The following is a 27,597-nucleotide window of genomic DNA, read 5'->3' on the forward strand; positions in this document are numbered from 1 at the left end:
TTTGTAAGTATGCTCAAGTATATCAGATGAGGACTTCTGATATTACTCAAGTGATTGAAATTTTTCTGAGTTGCTTGTCTCTCTTCGTTGTCTCGTATCACTTGTTGTACCCCCTTTTTTTTTGAGCAAACTTCCCTTTATATAGGTCAATCATCAACGTCTTTATTTTGAACGTTCTGATGCTGCATTGAATGCACATTTAATGCTCATAAATGCATTGATGATTCTGCATGAGGATCGTACACTGCAGACAACTTCCAGGGTCCAAAACTGGAATAAACGGTCGAATGCTTTATCTGCAGTCATTCTGTGTTTTTGCCATTTTGGTACAACCTGTTGTCTTGATTTGCAGGAGTCAACAAATCTTCTGAAACGCCGGCTCTGCTTTTAATAAAAGATCCTGCAAAGAACATCTTGTCACAGGTACTTGTCTCGAGATATCTAGATAGGCAGTTGGCATTCTACCGGTAGAGATATTTGTCCTCTGCTGGTTTGAATAACCAGTCGATAAGCTTGTGACTTCAACCGGTCGAGAGACAAAGGCGGTTGACAAGCTTCCGGTAGATAGATTTATCCTCTGCTGGTTTGAATAACCAGTCGATAAGCTTGTGACTTCAACCGGTCGAGAGACAAAGGCGGTTGACAAGCTTCCGGTAGAAGTTGTAGTAGATTCCTGAAATACAATGGTTGGCAGCACATTCCTATACAATGAGTTGTTGTTTGTTATCACCAAAATATCGGATTCAACAAGGGGCGAGTAAGGAAATGGGCTCATTGACCATTGTACATGTTTTTATTGGTCATGTTTACGATTACTTATTATGAACGAGTTGATTTTTTTCATTATGGTCTACGTATTTCGATCAATCATATTTTTTGCACACGTCAAATATGAAATTCAATTTTAAAAAATAGATGAAAAATTTAAAATTAGTTGTACAATTATGTTTTATTTTTACGAAAGTAAAATTTGAGTTACTATTTTTTTCTTAAAATTTAAATTTAATTTAATAAATATATATATATATATATATATATATATGTTCGTATATTTTTCGAGTTGTTACAATCATCTAGTTATACACACGAACTCCAAATCCATCGTTGTATCAGTATGAGTATTCCTGCGGGCTAGTTAAAAAAGTAGGAGTAAGTGATAATATATTTTAAAAAAAAGGACTTTGACTTTTTATTTTAAGAAAAAAGAAGTTGACTCTTCTTAAGTAAATTAATTAATTCTCACCTTCTACCTCTTTTCTGTCTCTGGGTCGACCAAATAGATTGTCAGATCCAAATTTTGGGTTGACCAAAAACTTGGTAGACCATGGATATGGGCAACCCATGGTCTACCTATGGTCTACCCAAAAATCTCTTGGTCAGAACTTGGTAGAAGATGGATATGAGCAGCTCATGGTCTACCTATGGTCTATCCAAAACTGGGTAAACCATAGGTAGACCACCCATAGACTACCAAAAATCTATTGGTCGACCATGAGATTTTTGGGTAGATCATATTTATGGTCTACCCAGGACTGGGTAGACCATACCATGGTTTACCTATGGTCTACCCAAAACTAGGTAGACCATGGGCTGCCCATTTCCATGCTCTACCCAGAAATCTCATGGTCTATCAAGAGATTTTTGGATAAAACATGCTCATTAGACCATAGGTAGACCATGGGCATGGTCTACCCAAAACTGAGATTTTTGGGTAGACCATACTCATGGTCTACCTGGAACGTAGATCATGGTCTATCAAAGATTGGGTCGACCATAAACCTTAAGTGCTTGGGTCGACCATAGCATATCTATATGTTTGGGTCGACCATAAACCTTGAGTGTTTGGGTCAACCCAAGCATATATCGATTTTTGGATAAAACATGCTCATTAGACCATAGGTAGACCATGGGCATGGTCTACCCAGAACTGAGATTTTTGGGTAGACCATACTCATGGTCTACATGGAACGTAGATCATGGTCTATCAAAAGATTGGGTCGACCATAAACCTTAAGTGCTTGGGTCGACCATAAACCTTGAGTGTTTGGGTCAACCCAAGCATATCCATATGCTTGGGTTGACCCAAACACTCAAGGTTTATGGTCGACCCAACTCAAGCATTTTGGGTTGACCCAAGAACATACTTGTTATATTAGCAAATTAATATATTAAAACATGTACGATTATATAACATATTTGTGAAATTAACGGATTCATATGTTAAAAGTACGATTATATAACATATTTGTGAAATTAACGGATTCATATGTTAAAATATATACGATTCTAGGTCAATATATGCTACAACTTAAATTGTAATTCACCCAAGTGTATGTTGTCTGCAAGTAATATACTCGTAAGTACGAGATCAATCCACGGAAAGGTTTATTTAAGATTGTTTAAGAAAATAAATAAAAAGAAACTAAAATAAGAATAAACTATAAGAATAAACATATTATAAAACATTTAAATATAAACACATAACACTTAAAACAATATAAATTTATAATTTAATAAAACTTAAATCTTAAAACACATTTTTTAACATATAAATAATTACTAATTTTAAGTTTCATCAACATACTTGTGGTATTAGTGGATTCATATATTAAAATATTTACGATTATAGAACATACTTGTTAAATTATTGGATTCATATATTAAAACTTGTATCATTGTAGAACATAGTCGTGAAATTAACAGATTCGTATCTTAAAGCATATATCATTATAGAATATATTTGTGACATTAGCAGATTCATATGCTAAAACATGCATCATTATATAACATACTTGTGACATTAACAGATTAATATGTTAAAACTTGTACGATTACATAACATATTTGTCAAATTAACGGATTCGTATGTTAAAATATATACGATTACAGGTCAACATATTTGTGACATTAGCGGATTCATAAGTTAAAAAATGTACGTTTTTAGAACATGCTTGTGAAAAAAGCGAATTCATGTATTAAAACATATACGATTATAGAACATACTCGTGAAATCAGTGGATAAATTGTTAAAACATGTACAATTATCAATGAACATTGAAAAAAATGGTGTTATAGTGGATAAATTGTTATAGTGGATAAAACAATGAACAATTATCAATTATCAATGAACATTGATCGATTAATATGTTACAATATTTATAATCATACAACATAATCTTGAAAAATAATTGATATATATATATATATATATATATATATTATACTAACTAATGTTATAGTTTGTGAAATAATTGGATTCATATATTAAAACATGTATGATTATATAATATATTTGTGACATTAGCGGATTCATATGTTAAAACATGTACGATGATACATATTTGTGAAATTAGTGAATTCATATGTTAAAACATGTACGATTATAGGTCAAAATATTTGTGAAATTATCGGATTCATGTGCTAAAACATGTACGATTATAGAACATACGTGTAAAATTAGTGGGTTCATATGTTAAAACATGTACGATTATAGGTCAAAATACTTGTGAAATTATCGGATTCATGTGCTAAAACATGTACGATTATAGAACATACATGTAAAATTAGTGGGTTCATATGTTAAAACATGTACGATTATCGGTCAACATTAGTGGATAAAAACATGCATGTCAAATTTGCGGTTTCATACGTTAATATGTACGAATATAAAACATACTCGTGAAATTAGTGGATAAATTGTTAAAAAATGTACAATTGTCAATAAACATTAAACACAATTGTGTAATTACATGTCAAAATTATGTAATTATCGGTCAAACTTGTGAAATTAATTAATTCATATGTTAAAATATGTACGATTATAGAACAAACTTGTGAAATTAGTGGATCAATATGTTGCAACATATACGATTATATGTCAAAATTATGTAAATTTTGATCAAAATTGTAAAATTACTAACGGAAAATTATTTAACTGCCTAATTTTTTTTACAAATAGAAATGTTAAAAATACAATAAATGTGTTACAAAAAAAATGTATTATGAAATTGATAATCAACATCGTCCATTATGTATGACATCCTAAATTTAATGAAATATGTTTTTTTCGCGGCACGCAATGTATGCGCGCTGCGGAAACATCTTTCTGCAGCACAAATTGGGTCGACCCAAGCATGAGCAATCTTGGGTCGACCCCAAGCAGGTCGACCTAAGATTGCTTTGGGTCGACCCAAAATCTTACTTAGGTCGACCCCAACATTAAAAAAATTTGATTTTTAAATTTATTAAATTTTTTTTTAATAAAATCTTTGGGTAGACCCAAAATCTTACTTAGGTCGACCCCAACATTAAAAAAATTTGATTTTTAAATTTATTAATTTTTTTTTAATGTTTTATTGATATAAACACAAAGACATACTAGTAAATTACATATCCAGTCCTTTTTTTTAAATTAGACAGATTTCACTCCCTTCTACCTAAATATCCAGTATCCGTGCCTAGTTTTTGGGCTGGTTAAAAAAGTATGATTACTTTGTGAAGTATTTAAAATAAAGGGATGTTGACTATTTATTTTAAAAAATAGGGAGTTGACTCATTTGAATTAAAATTAAACCTAATAAATAAATAAATTAAAATAATTAACAATGTCAGGAGGTTTATTATTTGTTTCTTACCCCCCCAATTTGCCAAATTCTTCGGAAAAAGAAACGGGAAACCTATAAAAACCTGCAATCTTCTTCATTTTTCTCTTCATCTTGATGCTAGTCCTTGAGCTGTGAAAAAAACCTAATCTATTTCAAACATCTTCTATTGCTCATTCATCTGTATTTGAAACAAAATTTTATCAAAGTACAAGCGCAAGTAAGGTTTATTCATTCTTGTTTTTTAAGAGAGTTTTGTCCATTATTGTTGAATGTAAGCATTTATCTGATTTAAGTCGTTATTCTTTTCATTTAGCAAGTGCAAATAAAAAAAATGATGTGTTGGAATCTGGGTCGATTCAAGGAACCCAAGGTTTGGGTAGCTTGGGTCGACCCAAAGCTTGGGTTGACCCAAGCTCTGGGTCGACCCATAGCTTGGGTCAACCCAAGCTACCCAAACCTTGGGGGTTCCTTGGGTCGACCCAGGGTGATCCAAGCCTTGGGTCAACCCAATGAGTTTTGGGTCGACCATGGTTGACCCAGAATTCATGGTCAAAACTCTTTTGGTTAACCATAGGTAGTTCTTGTTATTTTGTACCCAGAACTCTTTTGGTTGACCATGGGTAGATCATAGACAGAGCATGTAGTGTTCTTGTTATTTTTTGTGATTAAAATAGTTTTATTCTTATAATTTATGTGAATTTTGTAGGTTATGCCTACGGTAATCGTTGTTCATTTCGATGGTAGATGGGAAGCGAGTGAAGAAAACGTATATAAATGGAATCCCGGATCGAATTCAAAGTTTGCTGCTATTCCAGTATATGATGATTTTTTTCTTCTTGAAAATTTAAATCGTGAACTATATAGAGCTGGGAAAATAGAAGAGTCTGCCAACCTAAGGTTGAGTTACCTTCTAGAGTTGTCGTGCAACATTCAACCGATTTATATAGAGAATGATCAAGATTTGAAAGCATATCTGTATTTTGGTTGTCCGAAAACGAGGCCAGTGCTTAAAGTTGAAATTGAACATGTTGTTGGTTTTTTGGATGTTTTTGATAATGCGCATGAAGTTGGTATTGATGAAGGCAATAATAATTATAATGATCAAAACTCTTATGATGATTATTTTGATTTGAATATTGTTTCTTTGGATCGTAATAATATTAGTGAGGCTTTTGATGAGACAAATGTGGTTGCAAATAATGAGGCCGTTGTGGTTGCAACTGTGGATATTGATAGCGAGCCAATTGTGGTTGCAAGTAATGAGACAGTTGTGATTGCAAGAAATGAGTCAGATATGGTTGCAAATGTGGATATTGTTAATGACACATTTTCATTCACAGATGGTTCAAACTTGTTTGTTGGTCAAGAATTTCCAAACAGAGATGCGGTGAAAAATTTGTTAAAAAGAATCAGTTTGGAAGCATGTTTTGAATTTGAGAAAGTAAAAAGTAGTCAGGTGGTGTATGCTGTGAAATGTACCGTGGCTAATTGTAAGTGGAGAATCTGGACCTCAAAGATGAAAGATTCACATGTATTCTCCATTCGAACATATTGCAATACACATACTTGTGATTTGACGGGGAGGCGTAAGAGAATTCGTGGAGCTAGTTCGGTTGTTGTTCATGATATGTTGGTGAATAATTTTCAAGGTAATCCAGTACAAATAACACCGAAAGCGGTCATGGCGATGATGCACAATAATATGAATGCTGATATATCATATTACAAGGCTTGGAGAGGAAAAGAACTAGCAGACAATATTTTGAAAGGTGATCATACCAAGAGTTTTACTCTACTGTCTTGTTATTTGCACATGGTTGAGAAGATGAACCGAGGAAGCATAACAGACATATGTGTTGACGAGAAAAATCGATTCAAGTATATGTTTCTTGCTTTTGGTGCGTGTGTCAGAGGATATCGAAGCATGCGAAAATGTGTGTCAATTGATGGTACATGGTTGAAAGGCAAGTACAATGGTGTTTTACTTGTGGCATCCGCACAGGATGAAAATTATCATCAATATCCTTTGGCGTGGGGAATTGTCGATGGTGAGTCTACTTCTTCGTGGAGTTGGTTTTTGACGAAGTTGTTAGAAGTAGTACCAGACTCGACTGATCTGGTGATAATTTCAGATAGACATCAGGGAATAATTAATGTTGTTTCTAGTGTTTATAAAATTGCACATCATGGTCATTGTGTGTGGCATTTATCCCAGAATTTGAAAACCAGGTGCAAAAAAAAGGGCGCAACGGAAATGTTTTTGCAGATTGCAAAAATTTATAAGCAAAACGAGTTTGATGTTGCATACAGTGATTTTAGGAAGAGATATCCTGAGGCTGCACAGTTTTTGGATGAAAGAGATACACTTGATCGATGGACTCGAGCATATTGCCCAAATACTCGTTACAATATTTTGACGACAAACGGGGTTGAATCAATCAATGCTAGACTACTTGAAGAGAGAAAGCTTCCTATAATATCACTTTGTAGATTTTTTGCAGAGACTGACATCATCTTGGTTTGTCCGATATCGTAACGCATCAGTTGCAGCTAACAATAATCTGACCCCTACCATTGAGGGAATTCTTCGCATCCGGTTCACTGATGCCCAAGGAATGCAAGTTTTTGAATTGGGCCGTCTTGAGTTTGATGTTCGGAGTGGTCGACACTCGGCCATTGTGTACCTGGAATCTAAAAGATGCACTTGCCGAGTTTTTGATATTGATAGATTCCCATGTGCTCATGCCATTGCAGCCAGTTGGTTGGCGAATATTGACTTGTATCAATTGTGTTCAGAGTATTATTCTATGATGACATGGTGTATGGCTTACTCAGAGACTGTCTATCCAGTTCCGGAAGAAAGTGAATGGCCACCTAACATTAATTTTCCAGTTGTATTACCTCCTTGTCTACAAAAAAAAGTGGGTAGAAAAAAACAAAATAGAATTCCTTCGATTGGAGAATTTAGTAAAAGATAGAAGTAGCTTTTGTGTTTTGTAATAATTAGTTAAAAAAACATAGAAGCAACCTTTGTGTTTTGTAATAATAAGTCAAAAAAATATCTTGTCCAAAAAAAATTGGGTCGACCCAAGAAGTTTCTTGATCAACCCAAGAGTTTTTGGGTCAACCCAAGAGTTTTTGGGTCGACCCAAGAAGTTTCTTGTTCAACCCAAGAGTTTTTGGGTCGACCCAAGCCTTGGGTTGACCCAAGCTCTGTTACCCAGGGCTTGGGTCAACCCAAGCTACCCAAACCTTGGGGGTTCCTTGGGTCGACCCAGGGTGATCCAAGCCTTGGGTCAACCCAATGAGTTTTGGGTCGACCATGATTGTAAATCGTTAAACCAGTGGATTCAACTATTAAAACATGTATCATTATATAACATACTCGTAAAAATAACGGATACATATGTTATAACTTGAAAGATTATATATTAAAATCGTTAAACCAGTGGATTCAACTATTAAAATATGTATCATTATATAAAATACTCGTGAAAATAGGATATACATATGTTATAACTTGAAAGATTATATATTAAAATCGTTCAATCAGTGGATTCAACTATTAAAACATGTATCATTATATAACATACTCGTGAAAATAACGGATACATATGTTATAACTTGCAAGATTATATATCAAAATCGTTAAACTAGTAGCTTCAGCGGTTAAAACATGTATCATTATATAAAATACTCGTGAAAATATGATATACATATTTTATAACTCGAAAGATTATATATTAAAATCGTTAAACCAGTGGATTCAACTATTAAAACATGTATCATTATATAACATACTCGTAAAAATAACGGATATATATGTTATAACTTGAAAGATTATATATTAAAATCGTTAAACCAGTGGATTTAACTATTAAAACATGTATCATTATATAAAATACTCGTGAAAATAGGATATACATATGTTATAACTTGAAATATTATATATTAAAATCGTTCAATCAGTGGATTCAACTATTAAAACATGTATCATTATATAACATACTCGTGAAAACAACGGATACATATGTTATAACTTGCAAGATTATATATCAAAATCGTTAAACTAGTAGCTTCAGCGGTTAACACATGTATCATTATATAAAATACTCGTGAAAATAGGATATACATATGTTATAACTTGAAAGATTATATATTAAAATCGTTAAACCAGTGGATTCAACTATTAAAACATGTATCATTATATAACATACTCGTAAAAATAACGGATACATATGTTATAATTTGAAAGATTATATATTAAAATCATTAAACCAGTGGATTCAACTATTAAAACATGTATCATTATATAAAATACTCGTGAAAATAGGATATACATATGTTATAACTTGAAAGATTATATATTAAAATCGTTCAATCAGTGGATTCAACTATTAAAACATGTATCATTATATAACATACTCGTGAAAATAACGGATACATATGTTATAACTTGCAAGATTATATATCAAAATCGTTAAACTAGTAGCTTCAGCGGTTAAAACATGTATCATTATATAAAATACTTGTGAAAATAGGATATACATATGTTATAACTTGAAAGATTATATATTAAAATCGTTAAACCAGTGGATTCAACTATTAAAACATGTATCATTATATAACATACTCATAAAAATAACGGATACATATGTTATAACTTGAAAGATTATATATTAAAATCGTTAAACCAGTGGATTCAACTATTAAAACATGTATCATTATATAAAATACTCGTGAAAATAGGATATACATATGTTATAACTTGAAAGATTATATATTAAAATCGTTCAATCAGTGGATTCAACTATTAAAACATGTATCATTATATAACATACTCGTGAAAATAACGGATACATATGTTATAACTTGCAAGATTATATATCAAAATCGTTAAACTAGTAGCTTCAGCGGTTAAAACATGTATCATTATATAAAATACTCGTGAAAATAGGATATACATATGTTATAACTTGAAAGATTATATATTAAAATCGTTAAACCAGTGGATTCAACTATTAAAACATGTATCATTATATAACATACTCGTAAAAATAACGGATACATATGTTATAACTTGAAATATTATATATTAAAATCGTTAAACCAGTGGATTCAACTATTAAAACATGTATCATTATATAAAATACTCGTGAAAATAGGATATACATATGTTATAACTTGAAAGATCATATATTAAAATCGTTCAATCAGTGGATTCAACTATTAAAACATGTATCATTATATAACATACTCGTGAAAATAACGGTTACATATGTTATAACTTGCAAGATTATATATCAAAATCGTTAAACTAGTAGCTTCAGCGGTTAAAACATGTATCATTATATAAAATACTCGTGAAAATAGGATATACATATGTTATAACTTGAAAGATTATATATTAAAATCGTTAAACCAGTGGATTCTACTATTAAAACATGTATCATTATATAACATACTCGTGAAAATAACGGATACATATGTTATAACTTGAAAGATTATATATCAAAATCGTTAAACCAATGGATTCAACTACTAAAACATATATCATTATATAACATAATTGTGAAAATAAAACCTTAAATTCATCAATTCAAAAGAAATAAAGATCAATGAATAGTCCATTGATTATCAAACATATTATAGAGTAAAAAAAATCTAAACTCTGTTACAAGTTTGTCATCTAACTTTAATACTAGGTGATCACTTTTCTTGGATAAAGCATAGACCATGACCTCTCAGGGTGTGGGTTGTTCCCAACAAAAGATAGCAGACGAGAAACGTTGATAAGTATAGGCCCTATGTCCTCATCCAGATCTTTTCACTTAGGATCGTGCTTTTGCTGCAAATCATATATAGTGCACTTATTGACTCCTGCAACGAGTTTTAGTAAAAACCATCGTCCATCTCTGTGGACTGGGATAAGGATTATTCGCGCCTTTGCCCAGGAGACACAAGGCCATTTTGGATCCATCCCTTTAACCACCCCTACCACATTTGTTTTGAAAATTCGGTTTTCAACTTTATCCACCACGGACATCGACACATAGAAATGCCTATCCATCAGGGACACGTTTGGTGACATCACTTCAGGATGTTTTAGCTGAATCTCGAGTAATCCACGGAGAGCTTCACCCATGAGCTAAATTCGACAGAAGAATATTTTTCAAAGATAAAAAATAATTGATCTACAAATGTTCAAGAATTTTAAATGCTTACACAAATCGTGACGGGCGAATTTGCGATTCATGGGCTTGTAGAACGACTTGCCATAATTGTCATAAAATCCTTTTATTCTGCTAGGAGAAATTACGAGCATCGATGCTCTAACTCGAGCCAACGAGTTGTTTACGTTGAAAGTCAAGTACTCCACAAATGGCCTCACACCGTCACAACCTCTCGACGTGGTTGCCTCAGAACCTGACATAACCGCATTAGGAGTCATCTGAATATCTAAAAACATAAAGTTGATCATTTATTATGTTATGCTATACATAAATATATACGTAAAAAAATGCATTAACTCACCTTCAAAGGATTCCTCTGGTATAGTTGGCAGCTCAACTCGGCTATTTTTGGGAAACAATTCCCTGATCATATTATCATCAACACCTAACAGCATACATCAAACAACTTAAAATTAAAATGACAATTTTAATACATAATTCTCTTATGTGCACTTAATTAAAAATTACTCACCAACGTCTGCCTCAAGTACATATGATTTTCTCTTTTGCCTTCTGCTATAGACCATGCTATAATCTCTCTGAACATGTACCGCCGTCTGAGACCTGATCTCAGCCAAACCTGCTCTAATTTGTTCAATCAAACTCGATCTCAACTCATCAAAACCAGCTTTCATTTGCCTTATACACGCTCTGGTGTTGATAAATTGTGCTCTCATCTCAAGATGCAATGAGTTAACGGTATCATCCAATTCACTCAAATGCCGCCCAAAACGATGCTCAAGGGATGATGTGCGGTGGGTAGGATTGGCTCCAACGTAGACTCTAGGCCCCGTACGAATGGGACGAAGAGTGCTAGAGCTGGATCTAATGGCATCAGCAGAAGGGGTGCTGGAGCTGGATCTAGTGGCTTCAATAGAAGGGTTGCTAGAGCTAGATCTAGTGACATCATGCTCGAGAGGGTGCTGGCTGCATAGAACAGCCTTACCCTGACTCCACAACTCTAGTACCTGAGTGGTGACGACATCTGGTGCAGAATCAACAAAAACACTGGTGGTATAATACGATGACACGAGCTCCTCATAAGTAGGAGTCAAATATCCAACACAATCCTATATTTATTTAAAATCGTATCAGATAAATAAAAAAAATTATGTCCACAGCTACAATATCAAATTAATTAATATTACTTACATCTATATCACAGGCACCAAATGCTGCACTAACATCAACATCAGACGGGGCACGATTTGCAGGCCATATGTTCGTCACCCACTGAAACATCCTGGGCAAAATCAAACCGTCTACCATATCTTTTCTCTTGGCAAACTTTTGTGTCACACTAGGATAATATTCATAAGCCAAGATCTGCGAAAATTATTTCAAACAATGTTATTATTATAAATAAAAATAACAAAGTCACTTTTAATATTCAAAAAATGATATACCTGCAGAGGCAGCACAAAACCACATAGAAGAAAATTGCCATGAACTTCTTTACAACCATGTCCCTGGGAAGTATATTTCTTTAAAAGGTCCTTCTTCAAAGATTTGACGGCATCATGATAGGCTATTCTACCCCAGGGATACTTATTAAACCTATCCAAATCATCTATAAGCCTTAGACATGTACGGTCGACCTTCATATTTTTTTTCCTACTCCCCGCACAGAATACAACAGAATAAAAGTAAAGATTAGCCATCTTCAACTTCTCCACATCTATCCCCACAGTCTCATTTTGTCCTATGGCAGTAATCTTTGTCTCCAAATCACTAAGAAAAATTTGAGACTTACAAACAAAGTGTCTCGAGACAAAGATACTTTCTACATCTGGTAGATCTGTCGGCTCTATACTGCATCTGAAACCTGTTATTAAACAATACTCTAACATAGAAAATCTAACTGGCCTTTTACGCACGACCATCCAAAAATCATCACTACCGTTATCAACTATCTGGCTACTCATTAGATACCACATAATTTGACTTGAAACATTAAAATCTCGGTGATACCTAACGAGGTTACCAAATGGTGACTGATCAAAAAACGTTGCTATTTTCTCGTTGTTCAGATAGTTATGAATCTTCTGGGCAGTCTCTTTATATCTCGACTCAATTGTCAATTTCACACGAAAAATTGCATTTCTGCCCAGTTTTGTTGGCAAATATACCTATGAAAAAATAAAAATAAAACAAATACATTAGAACAATAAAAAACAAACACTGAATCATGGATCAAACAAATCTATGTATCTAGCCAAGCTCAAATGAAACCCAAGCGTGGGTCAATCCAAGGCTTGGGTTTACCCAAGGAAGGCTTGGGTTGACCCAAGCTCTGGGTTTAACCTTGGGTCGACCCAGAACCGAAGAGCTTGGCTCGACCCAAGCTTTGGGTCAACTCAGGGCTTGGGTCGACCCAAGCTACCCAAACCTTGGGTTCCTTGGGTCGACCCAAGCCCTTGGATAAACCTAGAGTTTGGGTTGACCCAGGGCTTGGGTCAACCCAAGCTACCCAAACCTTGGGTTCTTTGGGTCGACTAGGGTGACCCAAGCCTTGGGTCAACTCAAGACACTTAAAACCCAAGTTTTTAATTGTAGTAAATATAAATTTTTTAAATATTACCAGATCCTTGTTAGCCATTTGATTCATGGAATTTGATATGCGTTGGATGAGAATGGATTTAGTGAGAAAAAAAGTGACGTGCGAAATGGAGGAAGGGAGAATGGAGATGAGAGAAGAAAGATGGGTGGAAAACTGGAAATGTTGGGTTAAAAATTTTTTGAGAGAAACAAATAGATTTAAGTTTTTTAAAAAAATTAAATAAAAAGATATATTAGTAATTTAAACAATGAATCTTTTTAAATACATAGAATGCACTCCCTTTATCTAAATTTCCCCTAGTTTTTCCGGCTGATCATTATTTATTTATCTCCTGCCTGCTAAGGTAACACCAGTGGCGCAAGTTAGCCCACGCCTCACCCTGTCATCCGCTAGCAGAGAGATGGGTTGTTGCGGCGGCGAAGACGACGAGGAAGCGCCGCCGCCGTTGCCACAGGACCTCCTCGAACCCCTCAATTCCTCGTCCTCCCATCAACCAACTCTATTATCAGACTTCATAATCTCCCCGATCAATTCCAATTTCTATGCTCTCTCATGCAAGGACACCCTCCGCGCGATCCTAGAACGGCTACCTCTGGCAGACCTCTCACGCGCCGCCTGCGTTTGCCGCCTCTGGCGCTCGGTGGCTTCCGATAGGGACTTGCAGGTCTGCGTTTTCAAGTCTCCTTGGAATCTTCGAGATGTGATTGGAAACCCTAGCTCTGGGAGCTTCTGGAGGGACAATTCCCTCTCCAAATTCGCTGTGTCCCATCGCCTCTCTCGCAGCGACTCCATCGCCAGCCTCGCCGTCAAATACTCAGTTCAGGTATTTTCAAGGGTTTTTTTTCTTCCCATGTACTCGTTGAATACCTCTATGAAACTAATTTCGCGAACTTATTATGTGGCTCATTTGGGAGAAATGTTCAATGTTTAGATGGAAGGACAATGCAAACAACCCTCCATTTAACTATTTCTTCAACTGCACCTCTGGAATCTTCCTTGTTGCACCATTGAACTAGGAAATTACCTGAATCATTCATAGTGATCAAAATTTCGGTTGTTTTAGTAATTATGAAGATTGAACAATTGAGAAACATTCTAGCTATATCATTTAATTCTTCTGAAACCATTATTTAATTCACAGTGACCTGAATTATTGCTCATACATTATGCGCATAAGTCTTTACATCATTTTCATCCTTTTTTTAAGTTTCCTATTACCAACTTTAATGTTTCATTTGCCTGTTTCTTTATCCAGTTGCTTGTTTCTGTGTTTAGTTTCCTTTTCATGTGATTTGTTAATTTACAGACCTACATTACTTATTTTGTGTAACAATTACGATGATTAGATATTAACCCTCTGTGATTGAGAGTAAAAGGTTAATGAGAAAGACATTTACACATGTTACTAGGGATTTGCTGAATGAACAACTCATTCAATTGATAGGATGATCTGACCGTGGAAGTTGTGATGAATTAAAATTTATAAGATACTTGGTTTGGATAAATTAGAAATTGAATTAAGGTTGAGCGATATGTCAGAAGCGGAGTATGCAAACCATGCCCAATTTATCTGCACTGTTTATACTTCATAGTTTACAAGAAATCACTCTTGGACCTATTTCATGTTATTTTCGTACGAGCTGAAAGGATGGGCCTTGGATTTGGTTGAGGCGCGAGGATTGAGTTGACTCAGCCTCGAGCTTAAGCGCCATTCTGTTAATATTTATGGGTGGGAAAATTTTTCTATACATTTTGTTGCGAACTTTTTTGGGAATAAATTATCCGGTTGTCTATCGCTCCTATATTTTTCTTTATATATATATTTGCTATCAAAATCGAGTTCAAGTTACTCGTGTTAATCGGAAACAGGCGGAACTGCCTTCAGATACAATCTTTTCAGTTCTTGTTTTGATGCTAATTGCTACGTCTTGGCTTTGATTTGGTGGTATTGTATCTTTAGTGCTTTGAAATGGAAAGATATAGCTCAAATCAACCTGCTAGTGTAAACTTTTTATCCTATATAAAGTATTGGGAGCATATCACCATGTAAAGTAAGGACCTCGGTGGTCATTGTTCAACAGTAGGAAGTTATAAATAAACGATGTTCCGAGGAAGTAATTCTATTATTCCTTCCATATCCCCTTTTCAGTCATTTTTGTTTTAAAATGGTTACAAGCAATACATAATGGTGATTTATCATTTTCTTCAGGTTATGGACATAAAACGCTTGAACAATATGATGAGTGATCACGGGATATACTCAAGGGATAGGCTGCTAATCCCTGTGTGTAAACGTGAAATTCTCATAAATTCTACCTGCTATATAGAACTAGATATCCATGCAAAAAGGGAAGTTGCAGTATTGTATCTTGACGGTGGTCCGGACAAAAATTTGCACATTTTGTTCAATAGACCCACCACAGAAAGAGGGAAAAAAAGGGTGCTTGATTCGATAAAGAGGAGCATGCATGTTGATGATGACACTGCACAATACTACTTGTCCATCTCAAATGGAGACCCTCGAGCTGCACTAACACAATTCTCTGAAGATTTGACGTGGGAGAGGCAGGTTCGATCAACATGATATTCGATCTGTTTGTATAAAGCTCGAGAAACTCTTCAAAAACATAATTTGTATTGCTTCTGTTTGTGGTCTGCAAACAATCATCTTAAATCTGTACAGTGTAATGTCATGGATTTGCATTTTGCTCTTGTCTGTAATGTTTGAAAATGCATTTTGGAACTTAATATGTTGAAATATATTAAACCATTTGCATACTTAGTGCTGGTTTCTTTCTTTGCAGTTAAAGACCTGTACGCCATCAAATAATTATCTTCGTGCTTTATAATCTTATTTTTGGCGCTTTCATGTTAGTTTATCAATATATTGTATTTCATTTCATTTTCCTCTCATGCGTGTCTCCAACAATTAATGTGAATGTGAAAATATTATGAAGTCATTAAATCTTAGATTTGTTCTGAAAAAGTAAAAATTTATGGTAAAAAATAAAAACTCCAAAACTCAAAATATATCAAACTCTACACTTTACAAATTTTTCTCTCTCAATTAAATTGTATTTTTCATCACAAATGAAGACCTATTTATAGATCCACATTTGAGATTAGTCCAAAAATTAATACATCATCATCTACATCATCACACACTAATTTTTAACATTTTACAACTCAATATTCAACATTCAACTATAATAATAATAATAATATATTTTCAACACTCCCCCTTGTGATGATGACCGTGATATGATGTCTGTCTTTATTGCGTGTTTTATACTGGCTCGTTAAAAACCTTACCAGAAAAAATCTAGTGGGATAAAAACCATAGTAAGAAAAAAAGAGTGCAGCCACGTAAACTCCCCCTCATGTTAACATGAGTGATTCTTCACATATTCCGCAGATTGCGCATCCCAATGTTGTATATATGCTTTCTGAATATCATCGTGGGAAGTGCCTTTGTGAAGAGATCTGATCAGTTCTCACTTGATTGAATGTAACAGATATCAATATCTTTATTCTTCTCAAGCTCTTGAGTGTAGGCAAAGAACTTTGGGGGTATATGTTTTGTTCTGTCAGTTTTGATGTATCCTTCTTTCATTTGAGCAATATATGCAGCATTGTCTTCATACAACGTCACAAGCTTCTTGTCTCTTCTCAAGCTCTTGAGTGTAGGCAAAGAACTTTGGGGGTATATGTTTTGTTCTGTCAGTTTTGATGTATCCTTCTTTCATTTGAGCAATACATGCAGCATTGTCTTCATACAACGTCACAGGCTTCTTGTCTACTGATAATCCACAAGAAGTTTGGATATGTTGTGTCATTGATTTTAGCCAAACACATTCACGGCTTGCTTCATGTAGCGCAACAATCTCAGCGTGATTTGATGAAGTTGTTACGAGTGTTTCTTTCTGTGAACGCCAAGAAATTGCGGTGCCTCCACGAGTAAATACATATCCGATTTGGGAACGTGTCTTATGTGGATCAGATAAATATCCAGCATAACCAATAAATTTATGTTTTGATTGGTGTCTTTTGAGTACAAAAGTCCTAAATCTGTCGTTTCTCGTAGATAACGGAATATATGTTTAATTCCGTTCCAGTGCCTCTTTTTTGGATATGAACTGAATCTTGCCAATAAATTTACAGCAAAAGATATATCTGGTCTAGTGCAATTTTCAAGATACATAAGGGCATCAATGACACTTAGATATGGTACTTCTGGACCAAGAATAACTTCATAATCTTCACATGGACGGAATGGATCCTTTTCTATGTTTAATGATCTTACAACCATTGGTGTACTTAATGGATTTGATTTATCCATATTAAAACGTTTAAGAATCTTTTCTGTATAATTTGCCTGGTGAACAAAAAATCCACATTCTTTTTGTTCTATTTGCAAACCCAGACAATGCTTGGTTTTTTCAAGATCCTTCATTTCGAATTCTTCCTTCAAGTACATCATAAACTCTTGAATTTCTTTATTCGTTCCAATGATGTTTAAATCATCAACATATACAGCAATAATTACACATCCGGATGTTGTTTTCTTGATGAAAACACAAAGGCATATTGGATCATTTACATATCCCTTTTTTATCAAGTGCTCACTTAGCCGATTATACCACATTCGACCGGATTGCTTCAACCCATATAATGATCTTTGCAATTTTACAGAATAAAATTCTCTGGGTTTTGAACTTTGTGCCTCAGACATCTTAAATCCTTCAGGGATTTTCATGTATATATCACTATCAAATGATCCGTATAAGTAAGCCGTAACAACATCCATCAGACACATTTCCAAATTTTCAGACACTGTCAAATTAATCAAATATCGAAACGTAATTGCATCCATAACAGGAGAATACGTTTCTTCATAATCAATTCCACGCCTTTGAGAAAAACCTTGTGCAACAAGTCTAGCTTTATATCTGACTATTTCATTTTTCTCATTTCGCTTTCGAATAAAAACCCATTTGTATCCAACAGGTTTTGCACCTTCAGGTGTGAGGACTATAGGTCCAAAAACATTACGTTTATTCAGCGAATCCAATTCAACCTGGATGACATCTTTCCATTTTGCCCAATCATGACGAGTTTTACATTCACCAAAGGTTTTTGGTTCATGATCCTCGTTTTCATTTATGACACATGCCACATTATAACAAAATTTCTCATCAATATCTTCTATATCTTTTCGGTTCCATATTTTTCCAGTATTAATATAATTGATAGAGATTTCACGATTCTCGTCAGTTTGTGGTTCTGACAAAACATTTTCATCATCAGATGTTTCTTCTGGAACACCATTTTCTATTTTATGATCATCGTGTTTTTCTATGCCTCTTTTTTTCCGAGGATTTTTATCCTTGGAACCGACTGGCCTTCCACGCTTCAAGCGTTTTATGACATCATGAGTGTCTTCAATTTGTTTCTTTGGAATTTCAATTCGAGCAGGGGCATTTACAGCATGTAAATATGATTTTGTTACCCCTTTTGTGTCTACAAATGCATCTGGCATTTGATTTGCAATTCTTTGCAAGTGCACAATTTGCTGTACATCTTTCTCGCAATGTTTGGTCCTTGGATCCAAATGTAACAATGATGGTACATACCATGTGATTTTTTTTTCGATGTGTTTCTTTTCTCCCCCTAACATTGGGAAGATTTCTTCATAAAAATGACAATCAGCAAAACGTGCTGTAAACACATCGCCTGTCTGAGGCTCAAGATATCGAATGATTGATGGGCTATCATAACCGATATAAATATCGATTTTTCTTTGAGGACCCATTTTTTATCGTTGAGGTGGTGCAATAGGCACATACACCATACATCCAAAAATTCTCAGATGAGAAATATTTGGTTCTTTACCAAATGCAAGCTGCAATGGGGAGAATTTATGATATGCACTTGGTCTGATGCGAATTAATGCCGCAGCATGTAAAATTGCATGTCCCCATATAGAAATAGGGAGTTTTGTTCTCATAATCATTGGTCTAGCTGTGTCGACCCGAGTTCTAATCTCTCATGAATCAAATCATAATTAATAGACAAAGAATCAAAGTCTAAACAAAGTTAAAAAAAAAAAAAAAAAATTTTAGAAAGTGAGCACCTCGCTCGATCGGGAAAAACACCCGATCGAGCGAGCCCTCAGCTCAGCTTCTCGGGTTTGCAAAGTTTTGGCCTCGCTCGATCGGTCATATTTAACCGATCGAGCGAACCAAATGTGCTAAAGATTCTGCCTTCAAAATTAAGGCCTCGCTCGATCGGCAGGAATCGCCCGATCGAGCGAGCTCATTTTCCAGAAAATCCATCTGGTGCAATTTTGCTGTCAAAATGTGTTTCTTATTCCTTCATCAACTACTATCAACTCATACAAAGCCTAATCATCCAAATCCTAAGCTATCATGCATTCTAACATGATCAAGTTGATAGAAATAAATCATAACAAAACCTCAAAATCAATTCAAGATAGGCTAACATATCAAACAAGAATCATTGTATACAATAACAATTCAAGTCCTAAGAAGTAATATACATCATCTAAAGTCTTGAGCATATAAGTAATACATCAAACTCATAGCCAACAAGTCTTAGTACATGTAACTACAACAAGATCATGTTCTTGAACTCAACACTAACACTGACAGCTTACACAAACCATCTAAACTCGGATCATCACGTTATTCTCCTCATCCCTTGTTCTTCAAGTTCGCTTTTGCCCTGTTCCACTCCCGCCTATTGCCATGACACATACAACACAACAATAGCCGGATAACTACGGTGAGAAATATATTTCCCAGTAAAAGAAACTAAACATGCATATAAAACATATATCAAACTCATGATATACATAAAAACAATGCATGTTTTAAAACAAGGTTCACTAATCGAACTCTATCGTTTCATCGGTTGGGATCCCGAGAAGAAGATATCATAACTAACCACCGACTCTCCCGATCGAGGTAGGGCTACTTATCTTGCTTCTCTAGACTTTGAAGTCATTATATATGTAAATCAGATGCTAGGCTAAAACAACCACCCAGGCCATACATATACAATCCCTCAAATCGTCTAATCGAATGTTTCCGTTCATTTCAAAATCAAGGAATTGGTTTCTCAAGATGAATGCACATATAGAGTCAATATAGCATTCCTTAACACAATAGACTCATTCAATAAATCATAGAAAACATATAAAATCAAAGAAGTATGTGATTTAGGGAACTCGATACAAACCATCTCGAGTTATAATCCCAATCGAATCCTAGTTCACTTTTACCTTTTGATTGTGAGGTTTCAAGGTGTCTTCAAAGCTATCCAAATCTGAACAACAACATAACCAAATCTCTATCAAAATCTGCCCTCAAATTCAATCCAATTCTATTGTCAAATAAGCTTCAAACCTTGCTTCAATTCTCTATCGGTTCGAAGGCGATGTTCTCAAGCTCGATATCCCTTGATTACAAGCTGAAACCATAACATAATTACCAAAAAACATCAGCTTAAACTTATCTCAATAGCAGCTCTCACATAAGATAGTAAAACAGCCTCAAATCAAAAATTCGACGGCATAACGGTTAAAGTCGGCAATCCCGAAACTCAAGTATAACCCTTCTATAATGATGCCAGCTGAATTTCAATCAAAACCAGCAGAATATAGATTAGAAACGTTGCAATACTTGTTGAGAATTCATACGAAATGGATACAACAACCATCTTCAACCCAACTTCAACAAAACACAACATAGAAGTTCAATAACAACAATTCATACACAATTCTGATCTCTCTCATTTTCGAATTCCCAATTCATAATGAACTAAGAGAAAACTTACATCAAATCGAAGGTCTTCTTGCAAGGAGTCCAGAACCTTTTTCGGAATCGAATTCGGACACCCGAAACTCAAGATATAGCAATTTGAAGATGAAGAAATGAGCTTGAGGTTTCTTGCTCTTCTCTCTCGGTTTTGCCTTCAAAAGTTTCTTATGGAATTTGGTCATACACACGTGAATACATATACAAATCACAAGCGTCCAACAATTTTCAACTATTTGCACTTTGGCCCCTCAAGTCTTCAATAATTGCAATTCAGTTCTCAACTTCTCATTTCATTCAATTTCAATCCTAAATAATTTAAGAATATTAGAATTTAAATCAAAACTCCAAATATTCCCAAATTAAATATTCTCGTATTAAAATTAAATAATTCCAGGCGTTACACTAGCAATCAGTTGTAGACGTTTAATCAATGATTCAGCTAATCCATTCTGTGTATGAACATGAGCAATATGATGTTTAACAGTAATTCTCATTGACATACAATAGTCATTGAAAGTTTGGGAAGTAAATTCTCCAGCATTATCAAATCTTGTTTTCTTGATTGTATAATCGGGAAATTGATTCTGCAATTTTATTATTTGAGCCATTAGTTTTGCAAATGCCACATTTTGAGTTGACAATAAGCATACATGTGACCATCTGCTGAAGGCATCGATCAATACCATAAAATATCGAAATGGTCCACATGGTGGATGAATTGGCCCACAAATATCACCCTGAATACGTTCAAGAAATATGGGTGATTCTGTTTGGATTTTAGCTGGCGATGGTCTTATAATAAGTTTTTCAAGAGAACATGATTTACATTAAAACTTATTATTCTGAAAGATCTTCTGGTCTTTCAATGGATGACCATGCGTATTTTCAATAATTCTTCGCATCATTGTTGAACCAGGATGTCCCAATCGATCATGCCAATTGATTAATATTGAAAAACTATTAACCACCATATTTGATTCGATTGGCTTTATATGTGTATAATGCAATCCAGTAGGGAGCATTGATAATTTTTCAACAACATATTTCTTTCCTGATTTATATGTGGTAAGACACATATATTTCTGATTTTCATCAGTTATCGTCTCAGTATCATATCCATGAGAATATATGTCATTAAAACTCAACAAATTTCTTTTCGATTGTGGTGAATATAAAGCATCATTTATCAGAAATTTTGTACCATTTGGTAACAAAAATTGTGCTTTACCACAACCTTCAATCAAGTCTACAGGACCTGATATTGTATTCACCATTGTTTTTGTTGGTTTTATTTTCAAGAAATATCTTTCATCTCGCAGAATAGTGTGCGTTGTACCACTATTCGGTATGCAAATTTTCATAATATTATTTCCATGTTTGCTCATAGCATTTTCCATATCAAACTTCATAAAAATGAAATAAAGAAAAATTAAGTTCAATACAAATGCAAAATATAACATGCTTTATAATACAAGAATGCATGAAAAATACGAATTTGTTACAATCTAGTTCCACCAATCTTTAATCAATATCTTCGAAATCATTTAAAAAATCTGCAGCATTGAAACTAGTTGAACCAATTAAATGGTCACTATTTTCAACAAAATTGGTCTCTTTTTCTTTTCCTTTTGTTGATTCTTTATAGAGCTTACATAGGTGCTCAGGGGTTCGACAAATATGTGACCAATGTCCTGGAGTGCCACATCTATAACAAACACTCTCAGTTTTTTTTGAGTGATTTTTATTTTCACTCGTATTTTCATGCTGCCTTTTTGGTGGGTGGTTCGTGACGTTCTTTTGAGATGAGTTATTGAAGTAACTATCTCGATTATTTTTATATCCACGGCCGCGACCACGACCGCGATCATTTTTACGTCCAAGCCCATGTTCTCTGTAACACCTGGTATTTTTAAATACGTAAATCCGCATGCATAATTAGGATATTTAATTATTTAAATTTTAGATTTATGGGTTAAATAATTATGTGAATTATTTGTGCATGATTTAATTTATTTTTAAGCATTTAACCCATAATTAGTGATTTTTATGATTTTTAGTATTTTAATTAATTGTTTTGATCGCGTAGACGGGAACGTGAACGGACGAGATACCAAAATATTTTTAGCCAAAAATATTTTATGAGTTTTATGAGCCTCAAAATAATATTTTAAGGTGTTTTGTCAAGAAAATTATAGTATTTAATTATATAATTATTTAGGAGTTTATTTTTAGCCAAAATAAGTCATTTTAATGACTTTTATTAATGTTTAAAAATCCCTTAAATTTATATTTCGGGATTTATCTTTTATATCAGATTATTTTGTATTTTTAAAAGTTTAAAATCTTATATTTATGTTATATTATCTACCTAATTATTTTATGTTAGTTATTATCCTAGATTATTCCTAATTATCAAAATTTAAAACAAAAACCTATCCTACTCTAACTCCATCAGCCGACACCTTCTCCTTCCACCACATTCTCACGTTTTCAGCAGAAACCTTCAAGCCTCCATAGCCAACTTTCGAACGTTTTGTCAAGTTTTCGTCCAATCGTCGTCCCGGAAACGTCCTACGCACTTAGCTCTTTATTTGCATCGGTGAAAGGCATGTTTCCTTCCACTTTTTAAGACCATATCAGTGGGTATATGTGTGAGTGTGTATGCATCAGATTATGTACTGTCCTGTTCGATTTTTGTAAGAAACTTTGGATTTTGAATGAACTATTCACGTTTTTTTGCATGTGTTGGCTTGTTCATGATGCATACTCATGTTTTTAAGGAAGGGGCCGATCCAGGGCTGCTGGCCACATCTAGGGTGATGTCTTAGGGTCCCTAGGATTGAATGGCTTGCCTGGTTCGAGCCATGCATGGCCAGGAGAGGAGCTGGTTCAGAACAGGTCCTAGGGTGCGCAGGTTGAGCGATGTTGGGAGATTGGGTCGTTCTCGGTCCATAAGGCGTGTTTTAGACTGATTCCAGTTGGGTTAGAACCACAAGACATAGGGGAAGGTAATCCAAGTTGTGCTCCGGCCAGTGGTGGCCGGAGCTGGGCGGCCGAACGGTCGGAACTCTGCTGTCGCGCGCAGGAGGCGAGCAGAATAAGGGCTAGTTTGTTTTGGTTCGTTCTCCTTCGTTAGGGCTCGGATGGGGCTGGTTTTTAGCTTGTTGGAAACGTCTTGAAGAGGGCTAGGGGTAGGTGGTGGTGCTCTGGCCAGGGGATGGCCGGAGTATGGCGGCAGCAGCCCCGGAAAGCTGCTGCTCGCGGCCGAGGAGAAGGATAAGAGAGGGGTTCGGGTTCTAGGGTTTCTAGCTGGTCCGGGTCGGGCTGTGGGTTTCGGGTCGGGTCAGTGGGTCATGGGTTATGTTAGTTGGTTCCGGGTCCGGGTTAAGTGCGTCGGGCTCGGGTATTTTTATTTTTAAGTTTTAAGTTTAATTAAGTATTTAATGGGCCTAATTAAATCCCAAAATTTAATTGGGCTCCATTTAATTATTTTGAGTCAAATTTATTTATTTTGGGCTTAATTAATTGAGTCCATTAATTTTTATGGGCCTTGGAGGCCCATGGAAATTATTGGGCCAGTCTTTAGGCTTTTGGGCCCATTGGGCCAGAATAGAGTGTTAATGGGCTTAAATTAATTATTTGGGCTTAGAATTGTATTTTTGGGCTTAAGTATGTTATTGGGCCATTCTCAGTGTTAATGGGCCAGATTTAAGAAAAATGGGCTTGAGTGTTAGGGCCAGCAGTTCAGGACAACCCATGAGAAATTGCATGTGTCCTGAATATATATTTAATTATTATTATTTATTTTTTTTATGCATGAAAGTTATTTTTATATTTATATGATAGTATGAAATTTAAATTAAATATATATAAAGGACACACATTTTATTCAAGTACATGCATTCATGAAATAATATTTTATGCATGATTTAATGTTTAAGGTTGAGCAAGAAAATATTTTATGTTGGAAGTTGAAGTAGTGTGACAATTTAAGGGGGATTCGTCCCCATATGATTGAAGGGCAGTTTACTGCCAATTTAAGAGGTGATTCGTCACCGGCCACGTACGTTGGTTTCCACGCTGATCAGTATTTAATGTATGATTTAAGGTTACACTATGGATACAACCATGCTATGTTAGAAAATTAATTTGCTCAACAATGTTATGTATTATGTTATTTAAGTTTATTTAAGTTAAGTTATGTTATGTAATTTTTAAGCATGCTCATTCATGTATATGTATGTATTAGTATTTAATTGTTTTAAATTATTTTAAACCCTTGTTATGTTAGCATGTTGGGCCTCTAGGCTCACTACACTGGTATGGTGCAGGTGAGGACGTTGAGGATGATGTTGTCCCCACCGGAGGCGAGGATGTATGAGCAGACATGCAGTAACCCCGTGACCGTGATAGATGTCTGAGTCACCTTGCATGTTTTTGAATATTTTAGCATGATACATTTTTATTATTTTTCAGTGGTTGTGAGTTTAGAATATTTTATTAAATATTTTCAGTGCATGCAGAATTTACTCATTTTTATTTTGCAGTATTTTTAATTAAATGTTTGACTCAGATGTTTATTTTATTTTAAAGAATGCATTTTATTTAAGTATTTATTTGTTTATTTATTTATTTATTTATTTTAAATCTTTTTATTCTGTGCATATATGTATGGGCGTATATGTACATATTTTATTTAGTAAGTATAAAAAAAAAAAAAATTTCCGCTTATTTATTTATTAATTATAGAGTTAGGGTCGTTTCATCCTCGACCTCGTCCACGACCAAAATCTGGTCTATGCCTTTGATTTTGATTTTCATTTTTCATTACGACATTTGCTTCAGGAAATGCCGTTGATCCAGTGGGTCGGGATTGATGATTTCTTATTAACAATTCGTTGTTCTTTTTCGCCACAAGAAGACATGCAATGAGTTCAGAATATCTCGTAAAACCACGCACTCTATACTGTTGCTGTAGAGTTATATTTGATGCGTGAAAAGTGGAAAATGTTTTCTCAAGCATTTCCATCTCTGTGACTTCAAGTCCACATAATTTTAATTGCGAGACTATTCGATACATCGCAGAATTATAAACACTGACTTTTTTAAAGTCTTGGAATCTCAACGTATTCCATTCATCACGGGCGGTCGAGAGTATCACTTCCCTTATATGCTCAAATCTTTCTTTCAACCTTTTTCATAAAATCATTGGGTCTTTTTCTGTGAGATACTCACATTTCAACCCTTCATCAAGATGTCGGCGTAAGAAAATCATTGCCTTTGATTTATCTTGTGAGGTTGATATATTAATTTCTTTGATGGTATCACTTAGACCCAATAACTCAAGATGCATCTCAACATCAAGAGTCCATGACATATAATTTTTTCCAGTGATATCGAGTGCAACGAATTCAAGCTTTGCCAAGTTTGACATGGTGGTACTAGAAAAATAACAATGCATTTTATTAGTTAATTTCCATTAATATGACAATACAAAATAATGAAAAAATAAAAATTACAAGTGCGTATACAAATAGATAAAAAGTATGTGGTGGAAAATCGCTGGTGAGTACAAGACTCGTGAGCATGATGATCATAATCGTTATGAAAAATAGCCTTATAAATGCCATCATCTTCATCTTCGAAAAATCGAGTAAAAATATTTTGAGAAAAAGAGTGAATTTTGGTGTGATTGAAAATAAGTTTGAGTGAACATATTTATAGGCCAAAAACTAGCCGTGTTTGACCGTTGAGGGTAAAGAAAAAATCGAGTATATGTTGAATAAAAATTCGTGATAATGATGCAATGCATATAATGATAATCATAATTAAATAATTATGTATATCATATCACATTATTATAAGGTCGGTGTCGTAGACAACCTTTTATATAATATTATGAAATTATACTAATATAGTTAGTATAAAGTCAGATATATTATAAGATCGGTGTCATAGACAGCCTTTTATATAATAACATGAAATTATACAAATATGATTATAATGTTTAAAAACCTTAGAGGCTTTTATACTTGTCGTATCCCTTACCGAGAGTGTGGGATGTCGTCTTGACATCCTCCCAGGATTTATAACAAGTTTTTAAAAAACTAATTTTTTTTTTCATTTCTGATAATAACATGATATTATATATATTAATATATACACAATAAAAATATATAAACAGTAAAATAAAAATTCTTACTTGTTGAATATTTTTGACTTCTTCTTGTATTTTGGAGCGTCGGAAATTATAGAGAACCTTCGAGCGATCGTGCTGATAACGTGCTGTGAAAAAGTAAAAATTTATGGTAAAAAGTAAAAACTCCAAAACTCAAAATATATTAAACTCTACACTTCAC

At 34.3% G+C, this 27,597-nt stretch overlaps 2 protein-coding genes across 2 annotated transcripts; both read left to right on the forward strand.

Moving 5' to 3' along the window:
* Nucleotides 1-5,131: 5,131 nt before the first annotated feature.
* Nucleotides 5,132-7,140, forward strand: LOC140888610 (uncharacterized). The gene is made up of 3 exons (XM_073296304.1): nucleotides 5,132-5,167; nucleotides 5,311-5,501; nucleotides 5,769-7,140. Exons 1-3 carry the CDS (start codon nucleotides 5,132-5,134, stop codon nucleotides 7,138-7,140), a joined length of 1,599 nt encoding a protein of 532 aa, XP_073152405.1.
* Nucleotides 7,141-13,703: 6,563 nt separating this feature from the next.
* Nucleotides 13,704-16,175, forward strand: LOC140892011 (F-box protein At1g55000). The gene is made up of 2 exons (XM_073300734.1): nucleotides 13,704-14,220; nucleotides 15,607-16,175. Exons 1-2 carry the CDS (start codon nucleotides 13,798-13,800, stop codon nucleotides 15,979-15,981), a joined length of 798 nt encoding a protein of 265 aa, XP_073156835.1. The 5' UTR covers nucleotides 13,704-13,797; the 3' UTR covers nucleotides 15,982-16,175.
* The last annotated feature ends 11,422 nt before the right edge of the window (nucleotides 16,176-27,597 follow it).

Source organism: Henckelia pumila, chromosome 3 (assembly GCF_033568475.1).
Source record: "Henckelia pumila isolate YLH828 chromosome 3, ASM3356847v2, whole genome shotgun sequence".
NCBI lineage: Eukaryota > Viridiplantae > Streptophyta > Magnoliopsida > Lamiales > Gesneriaceae > Henckelia > Henckelia pumila.

Bases quoted from the DNA above. Each gene is read 5' to 3' on its own strand.
- LOC140888610 (XM_073296304.1), top strand. From the start codon at position 5,132: ATGGTTGACCCAGAATTCATGGTCAAAACTCTTTTG. The intron at 5,168-5,310 runs GTTAACCATAGG...TGAATTTTGTAG, and splicing joins TCATGGTCAAAACTCTTTTG to GTTATGCCTACGGTAATCGT. The intron at 5,502-5,768 runs GTTGAGTTACCT...TAATAATATTAG, and splicing joins GAAGAGTCTGCCAACCTAAG to TGAGGCTTTTGATGAGACAA.
- LOC140892011 (XM_073300734.1), top strand. From the start codon at position 13,798: ATGGGTTGTTGCGGCGGCGAAGACGACGAGGAAGCGCCGCCGCCGTTG. The intron at 14,221-15,606 runs GTATTTTCAAGG...CATTTTCTTCAG, and splicing joins CCGTCAAATACTCAGTTCAG to GTTATGGACATAAAACGCTT.